General features: G+C 40.3%; 1 protein-coding gene across 1 annotated transcript in view; it reads left to right on the top strand.

Annotated features, from left to right (window-relative positions):
* The window catches only part of NINJ2 (ninjurin 2), a 31,014-nt gene extending 16,604 nt beyond the window's left edge, over window positions 1-14,410 (top strand). The window contains exons 2-4 of the mRNA XM_070754859.1: window positions 7,275-7,506; window positions 12,081-12,258; window positions 13,825-14,410. Of these exons, the coding sequence (XP_070610960.1) occupies window positions 7,275-7,506; window positions 12,081-12,247 (399 nt within the window). The 3' untranslated portion in view covers window positions 12,248-12,258; window positions 13,825-14,410. The remainder of the gene's footprint in view (window positions 1-7,274; window positions 7,507-12,080; window positions 12,259-13,824) is intronic.
* Window positions 14,411-17,000: the final 2,590 nt, after the last annotated feature.

Genomic DNA, 17,000 nt, shown 5'->3' with positions numbered 1-17,000 from the left:
AGATAATCATAGTAAAATATATCTATGAAAGAATAGAAAAGAAGGTATAGCAATAGAACATATCAATGAAAGAATAGAAGAAGAGATATAGGAATAGAAGAAAGGTATAGGAGATATAGAAGAACAATAGGACAGGGGATGGAAGGCACTCTAGTGCACTTGTACTCGCCTCTTAGGAATCTGGATAGGTCAACCGTAGATAATCTAAGGGTAAAGTGTTGGGGGTTTGGGGATGACACTATGGAGTCTGGTAATGAGTTCCACGCTTCGACAACTTGGTTACTGAAGTCATATTTTTTACAGTCAAGTTTGGAGCGGTTAATATTAAGTTTAAATCTGTTTTGTGCTCTTGTGTTGTTGTGGTTGAAGCTGAAGTAGTCGCCGACAGGCAGGACGTTGCAGCATATGATCTTGTGGGCAATACTTATATCTTGTTTAAGGCGTCTTAGTTCTAAACTTTCTAGGCCCAGGATTGAAAGTCTAGTCTCGTAGGGTATTCTATTTCGAGTGGAGGAGTGAAGGGCTCTTCTGGTGAAGTATCTTTGGACATTTTCAAGGGTGTTAATGTCTGAGATGTGATATTGGTTCCAAACAGATGAGCTGTATTCGAGGATGGGTCTGGCAAAAGTTTGTAAGCTCTGGTAAGTAGTGTGAGATTGCCAGAGCAGAAGCTGCGTAGGATTAGGTTTACAACTCTTGAAGCCTTCTTGGCTATATTGTTGCAGTGTCCATTTTTATCCATTCTTAAGCTCAATAAAGTCACCAGTTTTGCATTTATTTAAAGTGCACAGATTGGCATTACCTTTGTCTTTTGTAAATATTTAACTCTTTTTAAAATTTTTCCATTTTCCATTTTGACTTTTCCAATGAGCTCTTTTCAGCCTGATGTATTTTCCTCTGTCAAAGTATTTGTCTTCTCCATACTGAGATTTGTAATTTTTAGTGTGCAGCTTTTATGTCAGCTGCTATTTCTCCTGATACTGCAGGTTGTGACGTATATTTCCTGTCCAAGTTAAACAGAGATGAGGTCAATGTGCATTTTTGACCTTTTTTAAAAATTCAGAATGGTTCAATTCCTCCAAACTTCATTCTTATGGAAGTTCCTGTTTCATTGTGAAATATTACTCAGTAAAAAAATAATCGGATATACAGTATAGGGATACTTAGGATAGATTGGGAAGCCAAGATAAATAAATAAATAAATCCATCCTGGAAGGTGACAGTTGCAAATCTGTGACAAGCAAAAAAACAAGTCCCAAAGTCCCAAGGAGATTTTTTTATTTTTTTTATTTTTATTTATTATTAGAGTTGAAAGGGACCTTACAGGTCATCAAGTTCAACCCCCTGCCTGAGCAGGAAATCCTACAGCACCCCAGCCAAATGGCAGTCCAATCTCCTCTTGAAAATGTCCAAAGTTGGGGAGTCCACAACCTCCGCTGGCAGGCCATTCCACTGGTTGATCGCTCTTCACTGTCAGGAAATTCTTTCTTATCTCCAGGTTGAATCTTTCCTTGGTCAGTTTCCAACCGTTGTTCCTCGTCCAGTCCTCTGGTGCCCTGGAAAACAATGTGTCCCCCTCCTCTCCGTGGCAACCCCTTAAGTACCTGTATACAGCTATCATGTCCCCCTCTAGCCCTTCTTTTTACTAGACTATCCATGCCCAGTTCCAGCAACCTTTCCTCGTATGACCTGGTCTCTAGTCCCTTTATCATTTTAGTTGCTCTTTTCTACACCCTCTGTAGAGTCTCTATATCTTTTTTGAAGTGTGATGACCAGAACTGGATGCAACACTCCAGGTGTGATCTGACCAGGGCCTTATAGAGTGGTATTATTACCTCTCTGGTCTTGGAGTGTATCCCCCTGTTCATGCAGCTTAGGATTGTGTTGGCTTTTTTAGCCGCTGCTGCTAAAAAAGCCAACACAAGCCTAAGCTGCATGACCATTTGACCATTACTATTGCATGAATGTTGTTTCTTGAGGCAGTAAAACAAAGACATTAAAAATGATGTTACAAGTTATTTCAGATTTTTTGTACATGCCCTTGTTTATTGGGTCGTTGCTTTCAATGGAGAAAAAAAAAATGGAGAAAGCTGTATGGCATACGGAGGGAAGATGTGTCAAATAAAGACACAAGAAACACCACAAGAGCCATAAGGGCACAAGGGTTAGAATGCAGTATTGCCAGCAGTTCGATCCTGACCAACTCAAGATTTACCCAGCCTTCCAATGTGGGAAGATTCCTCCCCTCTGCAAAGAATGAAATATTTGAGGGGATATTAAAAAGCCAGGATGGAATATTTCCCGTAAAGGAGAAATTAAAAAGAAAAACTTTAAGGGAGGCATAAACCATTCTCTGTTACCCTGGTCCAAGCAGAAACTGAGGAGGCCAGCTTTTAGAAATCCATTGAGAAAGACTGAGTCAAGGCAGAAACTCAGATAAGCAACAAATGGTTGACAAAATTAGCTCAGTCGAGCATCTATTTGTATTTGTATTTATTAGATTTGTATGCCACCCCTCTCCGAAGACTCGGGGCGGCTAACAACAATATAAAAAGACAATGTAAACAAATCTAATATTAAAACAATCCAAAAAAAACCAATTTAAAGAATCACTCATACATACAAGCATACCATGTATAAATTCTATAAGCCTAGGGGGCAGGGAAATTTCAATTCCCCCATGCCAGACGACAGAGGTGGGTTTTAAGGAGCTTGCAAAAGGCAAGGAGGATGGGGGCAACTCTGATATCTGGGGGGGAGCTGGTTCCAGAGGGTCGGGGCCACCACAGAGAAGGCTCTTCTCCTGGGTCCCGCCAAACGACATTGCTTAGTCGACGGGACCCAGAGAAGGCCAACTCTGTGGGACCTAACCGGTCGCTGGGATTTGTGCGGCAGAAGGCGGTCCCGGATCTAGGACCGTAATGGCAAACCTATGGCACATGTGTCACAAATGACATGTGGAACCATATTGGTAGGCATGCGAGCTCAGGTGTGGATGATTTTCCAGCCTTTACAACTTGAAATGGGCCCTCCCCAGGCTCCTAGAAAGTCTCTGGAGCTTGGGGAGAGAGAGAAAAAAAGAACTTGCAATTCAACTGGAAATTGGCAAATGGGCCATTTTTTGACTCCAGAGAGCCTCCGGAGGAGTGGCAAAGACTGTTTTTGCCCTCCCTAGGCTTCTAGAAAGGCTCTGAAGCCTGGAGAGAGTGAAAAACGGGCATGCCATTGGGGGAGTGGCACATGTGCATGTCAGGGGGCTCCATAGGACCGTCTTCTGCCACACGAATCCCAGCGACTGATAAGGTCCCACAGAGTTGGCCTTCTCCGGGTCCCGTCGACTAAGCAATGTCGTTTGGCGGGACCCAGGAGAAGAGCCTTCTCTGTGGTGGCCCCGACCCTCTGGAACCAGCTCTCCCCAGATATCAGAGTTGCCTCCATCCTCCTTGCCTTTCGCAAGCTCCTTAAAACCCACCTCTGTCATCAGGCATGGGGGAATTGAAATTTCCCTTCCCCCTAGGCTTATAGAATTTATACATGGTATGCTTGTATGTATGAGTGGTTCTTTAAATTGGGGTTTTTTAGATTGTTTTAATATTAGATTTGTTTACATTGTCTTTTTATATTGTTGTTATCCGCCCCAAGTCTTCGGAGAGGGGCGGCATACAAATCTAATAAATACAAATACAAATACAAATACACGTGGTATGATTGTGTTGTATGGTTCCAATGTTGGGTTTTAGAATGTTTTTAATATTAGATTTGTAACACTGTCACTATTTTGTTGTGAGCCGCCCCGAGCCTACAGAGAGGGGTGACATACAAATCTAATAAATCATTATCACTATCACTATCACTATCACTATCACTATCACTATCACTATCATTATCATTATCATTATCATTATGGGCCAGTAGTGGGCTGTTCCATGCACGAACTGGTGCACAGTCCAAGTTGGAAAAATTGTGATGCGCATGCAGCTTCCCATCCCAGAAGTGCGCATGTGTGCCCCCACGTGAGATTCAGCTTCTGCCCATGCTCCGGAAGCAAAATGTTGCATGAGGATGCTCGCAAGATTCCAGTGGGTTTTGCTGATTTTTTGCTTCTGCGCATGCGCGGAAGCAAAAATATCACCCCCAGATGGGTGAAATCTTGCTCCCACGTGCTTCTTCACACATGATTTCACTTCGGGCGCATGTGCAGAAGACAAATCTTGCACCGATACACGCGTGCCCAACCCGCCACCCACGTGTGTTGGTACCTGCCACCCATGTGTCCATGCACGCTGACCTCTGGGAGTGCACTAGTACCACTGGTGATGGACAGCCCTTCACACTCTCTCCATTTTGGCACATGAACCAAAAAAGAGTCGCTATTACTGATCTAGGGTTTGCATTTTCCCTTTTGCCCATAGAGCTAGCCATGACTCCTGCATGGCCCCATAAGAATCCAGAAGGTATAAAACCAGGGGTGGGCTGCTGCCCAGATGGGGGGAACGTAGTGGGGTAGCGAAAATGGAGCTCCACCCCAGAGCACCCAATTTTATTTATTTATCTATTGATTGATTGATTGATTTTGTCCATTGCACAATGAGAGTTATATTGGGTATACATATAGTAAATATATAATGAAGGTTATAGAGGATATACTCATAGTAAAGTATATCTAAGAAAGAATAGAAGAAATAGGAATAAAATATATCAGTGAAAGAATAGAATAAATATAGGAAAGAGGAATGGTATAGGAGATATAGGAGAGCAATAGGACAGGGGACGGAAGGCACTCTAGTGCACTTATGCACACCCCTTACTGACCTCTTAGGAATGTGGAGAGGTCAACCGTGGATAGTCTAAGGGTAAAGTGTTGGGGATTTGGGGATGACACTACAGAGTCCAGCAATGAGTTCCACGCTTTGACAACTCGGTTACTGAAGTCGTATTTTTTACAGTCAAGTTTGGAGCGGTTGGTTCTATTCACCAATAAATTGACTTTCTTTCCAATCAGCCTCTAGCCTTGAGCTGTTTCCAGGGACTTTTTCCCAGCTTGGAACTGAACCAGATGGATTTTCCTTCTAACACTATCTTTCTGAGATCGGTAAAATGAGGATAGAGGTTGTTGGGGGCAATGTGCTAACTCTGTAAACTGCTTAGAGAGGGCTGTAAAGAAATGGGAAGTGGGATATAAGTCTAAGTGCCATTGCTATTCTCCATCCAGGTGTCTGGAAAAATTTGGCAGATAGCACTTGCAGCAAAGATTATACAAAGCATACTGGGACAAAGACTAGGCAACATTACACCCAACAGTTACAAGCATCTCTTACTCTTATTTATCTGGATAAATAGGCTTAGGTGCAAACAAATAACAAGAGAAAAAAGAATGAATGCATTTTGTATTTTTAATTTGCAAAAATGCATTTTGCATATATGTAAATGCATTTTGCATTTCTATTATAATAGATCTAGAGAGGTTTTTTGAAGCACATGCTAAAAGGATCTGTGTGGGTTTGCTAGCATGTGTGCTTATACCCACACCCTTTTCCTTCCCCCCACGCATAAGCACACACATAAACCCGCTGCCTCCACGCAAGTGCATAGGCCTCACTGAAGCCTCATATATTTTTAAAAAATGGCCAAAGGGGCAAACTGGAGGGTTCAGGGAAGCTTCCTCAAGCCCCGGAGTGCAAAAAACAGCCCAGCAGATGTTCTGTCTGGGTTCCCCCAGACCTCAACACCAACTGGAAAAAACAGCCAGACACTCTGGTAAAAGCCAAAAGTATTTTATAGCTGGAAAAAATAAACACAGAGGAAAACCTGTTCTTCCCAACAGACAGGCTATAATACGTTACAGCAGAGTCCTGATGTCCAGACAATACAGCAAGCTTCTTGCTGGCACCCCCCCCCAAGGTTTCAATAGTCAAAGGCACAAACCAGGATTCCAAGACGCCAAAGTTCACAGCCAGGTCCCAAGACTCTCAAAGATAAAACTCCACAAGCCAGGAAGGGTGGGTCTGCCTTTTAGCCTTTCCAAAGAGCACCACACCCAAACCCAGCTGTTGCCTCTTTACTGCTGAAAGTACTTAGCCAATTGATTCCTTCTCTGAGTAGCTCTTCTCTGTCGCAGATCAATTATGGCTTGTGCATTTTCCTCTAAGGAATCCAGGCTGCTTGCTGGGGAGAGCTCCCTCTGGTGGAACTCTGGCTGTCCTCCCTCTTCTTCAGCCTGGGATTCCTCCTCCTCGTCTGCCTGCACCTCCTGTTCCTCAGCCTCTCCCTCTGAGCTGGAAACCGACAGAAGATCAGCCGTTCCCTGAGGGGCCTCAGACGGAACCACAACAGCAGATAAACCACAAGTTCCAAAAAACGCACTTCCAGTTTGCCCATTGTGCTGTTTTTTGCACTCCAGGGCTTCAGGAAGCTTCCGTGAACCCTCTGGATGGCAAAAAACAGCACAACAGGAAAACTGGAAGTGCATTTTCCAAACTTCTGGTTTGTCCATTTGGCTGGGTTTTTTTGCACTCTGGGGCTTCAGAAGCATCCCTAAACCCTCTGGATGGCAAAAAACAGCACAACGGGCAACCTGGAACGCCGTTTTTCAAATTTCCAATTTGTCCGTTCGGTGGTTTTTTGGCACTCCGAGGATAAAATGGCCCTTCCCAAAATCAACTGGCCAACTCGCGCATGGGCGCTGCAGCTGACATAGGGCAAGGTCTCACGTGCCCTCTGAAATGGCTGTGTGTGCCAACTGGGGCATACATGCCATAGGTTCGCCTTCATGGATCTAGAGGCTGGAAAAAGGCAAGAGAGTCTTGATTTTAATATGCGCACTATTATCTGCTTTTGGAATTCTGATTGTTGATCACAATCTAGTTTTGTTTTGGCTAAATGAACCCAGCAAAGAATTTGGGAGAACTCCTTTCTCCTTGCGTTACATCTAAAGAACATTTTGTAAATCTACCTGTAGCAGGAGGCACAGGTGGTGAAATGGTTCCGGTTCACTCGTGTCTGTCAGTCATCAGAGAGCTGGTCACAATGGGAACACGAGGCCCCTCCCACCTGCCCGGATGCCACCATTTGGGGGTTTTCACTCTGCGCATGGACAGAGGGTAAAAGAACCCAAATGACGGCATCCGGGCAGGTGGGCGGAGCCTCACACTCCCTTCACAAGCGGCTTTCCGACAACTGATAGACACGAGCGAACCAGGAGCGTTTCACCCCTTCTAGGAGGGCAAACTTATTTTCCTTCCTGATTCTTAACATTTTTGTTTCCTCTCTTCCAGGCCTCTCACCCTGGCTTCAGTGGGGAAAGTGTCATCAACATAAACCATTATGCTACCAAGAAAAGTGTGGCAGAAAGCATGCTGGACGTGGCGCTTTTTATGGCTAACGCGGCACAGCTGAAGGGAGTCCTGGAACAGGGGCCTTCATTCCGCTATTATGTGGCTCTGATAGTTCTCATCAGTGTGTCCCTCTTCTTCCAGATGATCATTGGGATTGTCCTTATCGTGATGGGTAAGATGAGGTTTGGTTGTTGTTTTTTTCCTTCTTGCAGGCCTTTGATTTCATGGGTGGGTATAAAAAGAGCTTTCCTGTTCTTTGTTTCAAACTGTAGTTGAATAGTAGTTGATTCATTTGTCTGTCTGTCTATTTAGTTATTTAGTTATTTAGTTATTTAGTTATTTAGTTTTTTAGTTTTTTAGTTATTTAGTTATTTAGTTATTTAGTTATTTAGTTTTTTAGTTTTTTAGTTATTTAGTTATTTAGTTATTTAGTTATTTAGTTGTTATTTAGTTGTTATTTAGTTGTTATTTAGTTGTTATTTAGTTGTTATTTAGTTATTTAGTTATTTAGTTATTTATTTATTTAGTTATTTAGTTATTTAGTTATATAATAATAATAATAATAATAATAATAATAATAATAATAAAAATCAACAGACGATCCAAAGTGCAGACTCTGTAAAGAAACAGATGAAACAATCGATCACATACTCAGCTGCTGCAAAAAGATCGCACAGACTGACTACAAGCATAGACACGATGCTGTGGCACAGATGATCCACAGTGGCAAAGAACTGGTGGGATCATAAGCCCGAAAAAGTGGTCGAAAATGAGCAAGCAAAACTACTGTGGGACTTCCGATTTCAGACTGACCGAATTCTGAAGCATAACACAGCAGACATCCTGATTCTGGAGAAAAAAGAAAGTATGGATCATCGACATCGCAATCCCAGGAGACAGCAGGATTGAGGAGAAGTAGCTAGAGAAATTAGTGAAATACAAAGATCTAAAAATCGAGCTGCAATGACTCTGGCATAAGCCAGTGAAAGTGGTCCCAGTGGTACTTGGCACGCTGGGCGCAGTGCCAAAGGATCTCAGCGGACATTTGAAAACCTTCGGAATTAACAAAATCTCCATCTGTCAATTGCAAAAGGCCACTTTACTGGGATCGACAAACATAATTTGCCACTACATCGCGCAGTCCTAGGTGCTTGGGAAGCGCCCGACTGGTGATGAAATACGAAATCCAGCATAGTGATCTCGTTTGCTGTGTTGTATTGACATAATAATAATAATAATAATAATAATAATAATAATAATAATAATAATAATAATTTATTAGATTTGTATGCTGCCCCTCTCCAAGGACTCGTTATTTATTTATTTATTTATTTATCTATCTATCTATCTATCTATCTATCTATCTATCTATCTATCATCTATCTATCTATTCATTTATTCAGTTATTCAGTTATTCAGTTATTCAGTTATTTAGTTATGTTACATAGAAACATAGAAGATTGACGGCAGAAAAAGACCTCATGGTCCATCTAATCTGCCCTTATACTATTTCCTGTATTTTATCTTAGGATGGATATATGTTTATCCCAGGCATGTTTACATTCAGTTACTGTGGATTTACCAACCATGACTGCTGGAAGTTTGTTCCAAGCATCTACTACTCTTTCACTAAAATAATATTTGCTTCTGATCTTTTCCCCAACTAACTTCAGATTGTGCCCCCTTGTTCTTGTGTTCACTTTCCTATTAAAAACACTTCCCTCCTGGACCTTATTTAACCCTTTAACATATTTAAATGTTTCGATCATGTCCCCCCTTTCCCTTCTATCCTCCAGACCAGTGTTTCCCAACCTTGGCAACTTGAAGATATCTGGACTTCAACTCCCAGAATTCCCCAGCCAGCAATCGCTGGCTGGGCAGTTCTGGGAGTTGAAGTCCAAATATCTTCAAGTTGCCAAGATTGGGAAACACTGCTCCAGGCTATACAGATTGAGTCCATGAAGTCTTTCCTGATAAATTTTATGCTTAAGACCTTCCACCCTTTTTGTAGCCCGTCTTTGGACCCGTTCAATTTTATCAATATCTTTTTGTTACTATCCGTCCTTGTCTTACACCAGCTTGGAGTTGATGAGAAGCGAAAAGCCTTAAACAATTACTCAGCTTTCCCACTGAAGCAGAGAGCTTGGAAGCCTGCAATTAACCAGGTCACTGTGAGCGATCCAATTTCCATCCCAGTGCTCTGGATGGGAAGATTTGGATCCTTGCTGTCAGCCGCCACCATGAAAACATGGTTGTGTTTGTGGCACGCTGACCACCCCCCCCAAAGCTGCCTACACACCATCCTGCGTTGACCCCGTTTCTTAAATCAATACGCCACCCCGGTGGGTTCTTTCCTCCCCTTTGTAATCGCCCTAGTATATTTCTCTGGATCTCTGTGATTATATAGAGAGAGGAAGCCGTCTCTGCAACAGTCTGGCTTGGTCCTCCGTGCCCCTTCCCCTTGCTTCCTCCCCCCTCCCTGTCCTCTCCCCCCCCCGTGCCCTTGGATGATAAAAGCAGCCTGTCTTTCTCTCCTTCTGTGTTTGGCATTGAAAGGAATGACAGGGTCATGAACTTGAGCTCCATACAGCTGCAGCCCTGCTATATCAATAGAAACCTCTCTTCTATATATAGAGGCTGATTGTTAGCATTCGCAACATGCATAGATCCTGCACCCCTTGGCTTCCAGCTTCTGAAAAAAACTCTGACCAACAGGGGGGAGGGAAGGGGTGTGTGTCCAAAAAGTGACTCATATTTTTTTTCTCTCCCCCTATGGCTCAGTGTCATCGAATCCTTTCTTAGAAACATAGAAGACTGACAGCAGAAAAAGACCTAATGGTCCATCTAGTCTGCCCTTATACTATTTCCTGTATTTTATCTTAGGATAGATATATGTTTATCCCAGGCATGTTTAAATTCAGTTAGTGTGGATTTACCAACCACGTCTGCTGGAAGTTTGTTCCAAGGATCTACTACTCTTTCAGTAAAATAATATTTTCTCATGTTGCTTTTGATCTTTCCCCCAACTAACTTCAGATTGTGTCCCCTTGTTCTTGTGTTCACTTTCCTATTAAAAACACTCCCCCTCCTGAACCTTATTTAACCCTTTAACATATTTAAATGTTTCGATCATGTCCCCCCTTTTCCTTCTGTCCTCCAGACTATACAGGTTGAGTTCATGAAGTCTTTCCTGGTACGTTTTATGCTTAAGACCTTCCACCATTCTTGTAGCCCGTCTTTGGACCCGTTCAATTTTGTCAATATCTTTTTGTAGGTGAGGTCTCCAGAACTGAACACAGTATTCCAAATGTGGTCTTTTTTTCCTTTTTTAAAAATTAATTAAATTAATGAAATTAAATTATTTTGTATTGATTATAAAAAAAGAAACAAACAAACAAACATAACACATAGGACATAACAAAACATTAAATGATCATTTCCAAAATGTTAACTGCAGTAAAAAGTCAAAACTTAATGCTGTGACTATAAAAAGTGATTTTTATGAATATATCAAGTTAATATATAGTAATTTATCACTAAGTCGGGATAACATATATAAGTTGAGGTTAACATAATTTACATTTTCATTCTTGTTTTGCTTATATTTGGATCTTATATAGTCAAATTTAAACTCCATATTGTAATGATACCATCTGAAGATCTTTGCTATTGATTTGTCAACTATATTGTTGACCGCTAATAAAGATTTAGTTCAGATTATTTCCAGCCCTTTTAGTTTATAATGTTCTTAATGGTTTTTGGATAGCCACCTATCGATAGGTTTGCCGTTTCTCTTGTATATAATATTTCAGATTTGTCTCTTTTGGAATATTTCTAAGAAAGGTGAAAGAGAGCTTTTCAGTTTTAATTAATTTTTATTTGGAATATTTGTGATGATTCAACCAATTATACCATCGATCCCAGGCTGGGTAGAAGTCTGGTGTGTCTCTGTCTTGCAGTTCATAGGTCATCGAATCCTTTCTTAAAAAGCAATCAGGCCCTTTTAGATGGAGAGCGGCATTTGGTTTCTCCGTTAAACAAACTTGGGTTGAAAATTGCTAGCGAGGGCAGCTCACCCAGCGCCTAGACGCCTTTCGCTATTGGTTCCACATGTCATTTGTATGACAGCAAATCCTGCTCCTTGCAGCTGGAGGGGGGGGGGAGTAATCAGGAAGGGCTACATGTTTCCTGTCACCTGTTCTCCACATGCACGCTTTATTTTAAGAGTGGTGTAAACTTATATTACATCAAGGAAATGTATTGTTTTTGCATTCCCCTCTTTGCTAAGCAGGGAGAAATTCAAGGAGGAGAGAGAGAGAGAAGTGGGGACGCAATTTGCTTCTGAAATATCTGATTTAGCGATGTTTATTTATTATTTATTTATTATTGAGACTGATAGGCCGCCCAACGCTTTACGGACTCTGGGTGGCGAACAACAATATAAAACAAAGTTAAAACAATTCTGAAACCCTTAATACGGTGATGGTGAACCTATGGGATGGGTGCCACAGGTGGCACACAGAATCATATCTGCTGGCATGTGAGCCATTGCCCTAGCTCCGTGTTTCCCAACCGTGGCAACTTGAAGATATTTGGACTTCAACTCCCAGAATTCCTCAGCCAGCAAATTTTTATGATTTTTAGTGTTTTCTGAGTCTCAGGGAAAGGCGCCTGTAATTGGAAGGAGGGAGGGTGTCAAGAAAACCAAAGTCCCAATATTGACCAGGTTGGTTTTAATGCTTATAGCTCGGCTGAATCTGAATAATGTGGCAAAACATCAGCGCCTGGACTTGCTCAACAATATGACCACGGTCCTGGTTTTCATCACGCTCATTATCAACATCTTCATTACAGCCTTCGGGGTGCAGAAGACAGGGCTGTATCCAAACTCTTATGGACGAGGGGTCTACTGACTGTTGAAAGGGTAAGACGGGGATGGAATTCCTACCTACTGCAGCTCTTCGTTTGACTAGTCCAGGGGTAGGCAAAGTTGGCTCCTCTTTTTTTAAAATAGTTTTTATTGAAATATATATTTTAAAAAGACATTACAGAAAGAAAGAAATGTCAGCCTAGCCCAGTTGCCTTTTCTCTGACTTCTCTGAATTATTTTTTAATGTTTTTATTGATTTTTATAATACAGTGGTATCTCTACTTAAGAACTTAATTCGTTCCGTGACCAGGTTCTTAAGTAGAAAAGTTTGTAAATAGAATTCAATTCAATTTATTAGATTTGTATGCCGCCCCTCTCCGAAGACTCGGGGCGGCTCACAACAGCAATAAAAACAGTATAACAATGGAACAAATGTAATACTAAAAATTATATAAAAACCCCAATAATTAAAAACCATACAACACATACATACCAAACATAAAACATAAGAAAGCCTGGGGGAGATGTCCTAGTTCCCCCATGCCTGGCGATATAGGTGGGTCTTGAGTAACTTGCGAAAGACAAGGAGGGTGGGGTCCGTTCTAATCTCCGGGGGGAGTTGATTCCAGAGGGCCGGGGCCACCACAGAGAAGGCTCTTAGGTAGATCAAAGGTGAGTAACTAGGGCAACTTCACAAGCTGTGGACTTCAACACCCAAGAATCCCATGGCTCAGGAAGTCATAAAGTCATAAAGTTGCTACTAATATTGTAGATATATTTTCTCAAGGAGAATCTTGGTTAAAGTTGCCAATTCTGCAATGAAATATCATGATGTGTACATGTGTTCATCATTTCATTTAGTACTGGAAAAAGTGCAGTGCAAATACTTTTAAATTGACTTTATACAAAGTAGCTCCGGGAACCATTTTGGGCAAAGTGGTGGAGAAACATATACTGCTCAAAAAAATTAAAGGGAACACTCAAATAACACATCCTAGATCTGAATGAATGAAATAGTCTCATTGAATACTTTGTTCTGTGCATAGTTGAATGTGCACAACAGCAGTAGTAAGGTCAGAGGTCAGTAAGGGGCGAGTACAAGTGCACTAGAGTGCCTTCTGTCCCCTGTCCTATTGCTCTCCTATATCTCCTATTCCTGTCTTCTATTCCTATATCTCTTCTTCTATTCTTTCATTGATATGTTCTATTACTATATCTTCTTTTCTATTCTTTCATAGATATATTTTACTATGGGTATCTCCTCTATAACCTTCATCATGTATTTTACTATGTGTGTGTGTGTGTATACACACACACACACACACACAAACTCTCATTGTGTATTGGACAAAATAAATAAATAAAAAATAAAATAAAATGTGAAATTGATTGTAAATCAGTGTTGCTGCCTAAGTGGACCGTTTGATTTCACAGAAGTTTGATTTACTTGAAGTTATATTGTGTTGTTTAAGTGTTCCCTTTATTTTTTTGAGCATATTAGAACATATTTTTAATATATTTCATGAGTTCATTCAATTAACCAACCGTCTTTAAGGTATCAGCAGTGTTGGGATGGATAGTGTGCATAACAGTCATTAACTTTTTGATTTTTCCTTGCAGGATAGTGCAAGACTGGGAGATCTTTCCGCAGACCTCAGGGGCACCCTTCGATTTTGTTCTATTTATAAGCTTCCTTTTTTCTCAACTTTCTTCTAACCTATCATTCCGTAACCAGCTCTACCCATCATTCTGGAAAAAGATTGCATACAACTAAAGCAACCTGGTCAGAAAAGGCATAATATTAAAGATAAACAGACCAGGAGTGGGTTCTAACTTACCTCGCTGTCGGTTTGCTTCTTCCCATGCCATGTGGGTGCGCGTGCATTGCACACTGTGCCCCAAACCCCAAACCCCTCATCTACATGTGCATAGAAGCCCAAAACAAAATGGTGGCCCCTATGGTGCCCGTTAGGGAGTCAGTTTTGGGGCGTGGCCAGCCAGCAATTGCTCCCAGTTCAGCAAGCAGGGGGAAATTCCTGCTACCGGTTCTATAGAACCAGTCTGACCTGTGAGCAACCCATGTCTGAAATTGAACAAATCCCTAAAGGCCCCACTATCTATGTAGACATGGGAAATCTATGGCCGTGTACAATTGTTGGGATCTAGTTTCAGTCAGCATGGCCTATAGTTTGAGATAGTATAGTATAGTATAGTATAGTATAGTATAGTATAGTATAGTATAGTATAGTATAGTATAGTATAGTAATAGTAATAGTAATAGTAATAGTAATAGTATAGTAATAGTTATAGTATAGTAATAGTATAGTATAGTATAGTAATAGTATAGTATAGTATAGTAATAGTAATAGTAATAGTAATAGTAATAGTAATAGTAATAGTATAGTAATAGTATAGTATAGTAATAGTATAGTATAGTAATAGTAATAGTATAGTATATTAATAGTAATAGTATAGTATAGTATAGTATAGTAATAGTATAGTAATAGTATAGTAATAGTAATAGTAATAGTAATAGTATAGTATAGTATAGTATATGGTAGTTGGATGATAGGATCACAGGTTTTAGGGACATTTTCAGCAACTACTATGAATATTTTAGGATGTCGTACAATTAGTTTTTGTTTCAGGAAAACTTCATGTATTAATCAGAACATTGGAAAATGAGATACTATTGTAGAGTAGGGGTACACAACTATGGCATACAAATCCAATAAATTATTATTATTACACGACTATGGCAACTTTACATTTAGTGGACTTCAATGCTTATATCCCCAAACTTGGCAACTTTAAGACTTGTGGACTACAACTCCCAGAATTCTCCAGCTGGGAATTGTAGTCCACAAGTCTTAAAGTAGCCAAGTTTGAAGACCTCTAGCCTAGATTTTTCTGAGCCAACCATGTTGTCTGTGGAATTCTGGGAGTTGAAATCCACAGGTCATAAAGTTGCCATAGCTACCCACTTTTGTTTTAGAGTCATAGAGGCTTACAAGCAAACCTGAACTCCCCTCCAATTGGGATTAGCCAAAAGCCCATGTCATTTGCAAGATGAAGGGGAAAGCAGCCTTGCTTTAGAAAACCTATGAAACTTAATTTTAAATTTGTATTTAGCCAGGAATGAGATTTGGGGTAGGTGGGTTTCGAACTGCACAGAATCTTAGCTAGAGGTTATTCCAGACCCTGCAAACCCCCAGCAACCCACCCCTGGTCAGAATTGAAGCAGCTAAGTGCACCAGAGTGTCTTCCATCCCCTGTCCTAATATTTCTCTTTTAGTAGTATCATGTATATAAATAATGTTATATCTTTGTATACCACCAATATGTACTTGACAAAACAATAAATAAATAAATGAGACGTGAAAAGTCTTCAAAGAAAAAACTAGAAAGTCCAGTTGCCTTCTGAAAATAGCACCTTTGGGATAACTATGACATGGATCAGGGGTAGGCAAAGTTGGCTCTTTTATGACATGTGGACTTCAACTCCCAGAATTCCTGAGCTAGAATGGTTGTCTCAGGAATTCTGGGAGTTGAAGTCCACAAGCCATAGAAGAGCCAACTTTGCCTACCCCTGACCTGGATGACTGAGAATCTTTATAGAGAAACTTGAGTTATCAAAAGAGGCAAGAGACAGTCTTTAATAGGATACACAGGTTACGTTTTGTGTTAGAATTTTTTTTGAGAAGGATTGTACTGTAAATATCTCCCTCTAGTGTTGCTTATTGGATTCAAGAAAGAGCAGGCAAATTAGTATTTATATTTCCAGTTTGTTGTCTTCCTTATAGAGTGTTTTTTATATCCAACAGCTCAGGGTCTCTAACCTTGGCAGGTTTATAACTTGTGAACTTCAACTCCCAGAATTCCTTAACCAGCATGCGTTGACTGAAGAATTCTGGGAGTTGAAGTCCACAAGTTGTAAAATTGCCAAGATTGGAGACCCCTACAATAGCTCGCATTTTATTCTGTTTTCTACTTTATTTGATCATCATTCAACCAGATTGCTTCTTGATTAACCCAAGAGAGTGAGAGGTTGTGCAATGTTTTGAATAAAATATTGGCTGAATTGGCTCGCTTAAGAAATTTTGCATATGTTTCCAAGAAAATATTTATTGAAGTTATACTTCCTCACATATTACTAGAAGATGTTGTACAATTTTTAAAAAATTGAACATGATATTCTCATATATCGGGAATAAAATTACTAGAATTCCCAGGTAGGACAAATGCAAAAATCATTATATGATAAATTCATTCCATGACACTATTGCCATTTTTAAGGGTTGAGTCATTTATATGTACTTTGGCAGCTATATAAATTTGTATGATAGTTAGCCTAGTAAAGCAACAAGAAATTTAAAAAGGTAGTGTATAGCTTCTATATATTCAATACTGTATCCCCTGTTATTCACCGTGTTTGTGAGTTGATATCTTGAACAATAAAAGTTAATTATCTGGTTAGCTGGAAACTATTTTATCCCAAGAGAATGTATATATTTTTCTTCGCCCTTGAAACAATTTCATAGTCAAAAAATGGATGTCAAAATATAAAAGATATGCCTTCCCTTTCAATCTGATATTAAATAACTATATACAGTAAGTGAGCAATGGATTCCTAAGAGCCCATGCAATAAATAGTGAATCTCTAAGGACCCATAACTATATTTATTGTTGACGCTGATAATTTTGTTTTAGTACCATGCAGACTCAATCTTAAGACATTTTCAAGTAATTGCCAAAAATTGAAACAAGACAGCAAGCAAAGAAGCTCCTAATTTTAA

This window comes from Erythrolamprus reginae, chromosome 6 (assembly GCF_031021105.1).
Source record: "Erythrolamprus reginae isolate rEryReg1 chromosome 6, rEryReg1.hap1, whole genome shotgun sequence".
NCBI lineage: Eukaryota > Metazoa > Chordata > Lepidosauria > Squamata > Dipsadidae > Erythrolamprus > Erythrolamprus reginae.
This window is presented reverse-complemented; position numbering and strand designations above follow the sequence as displayed.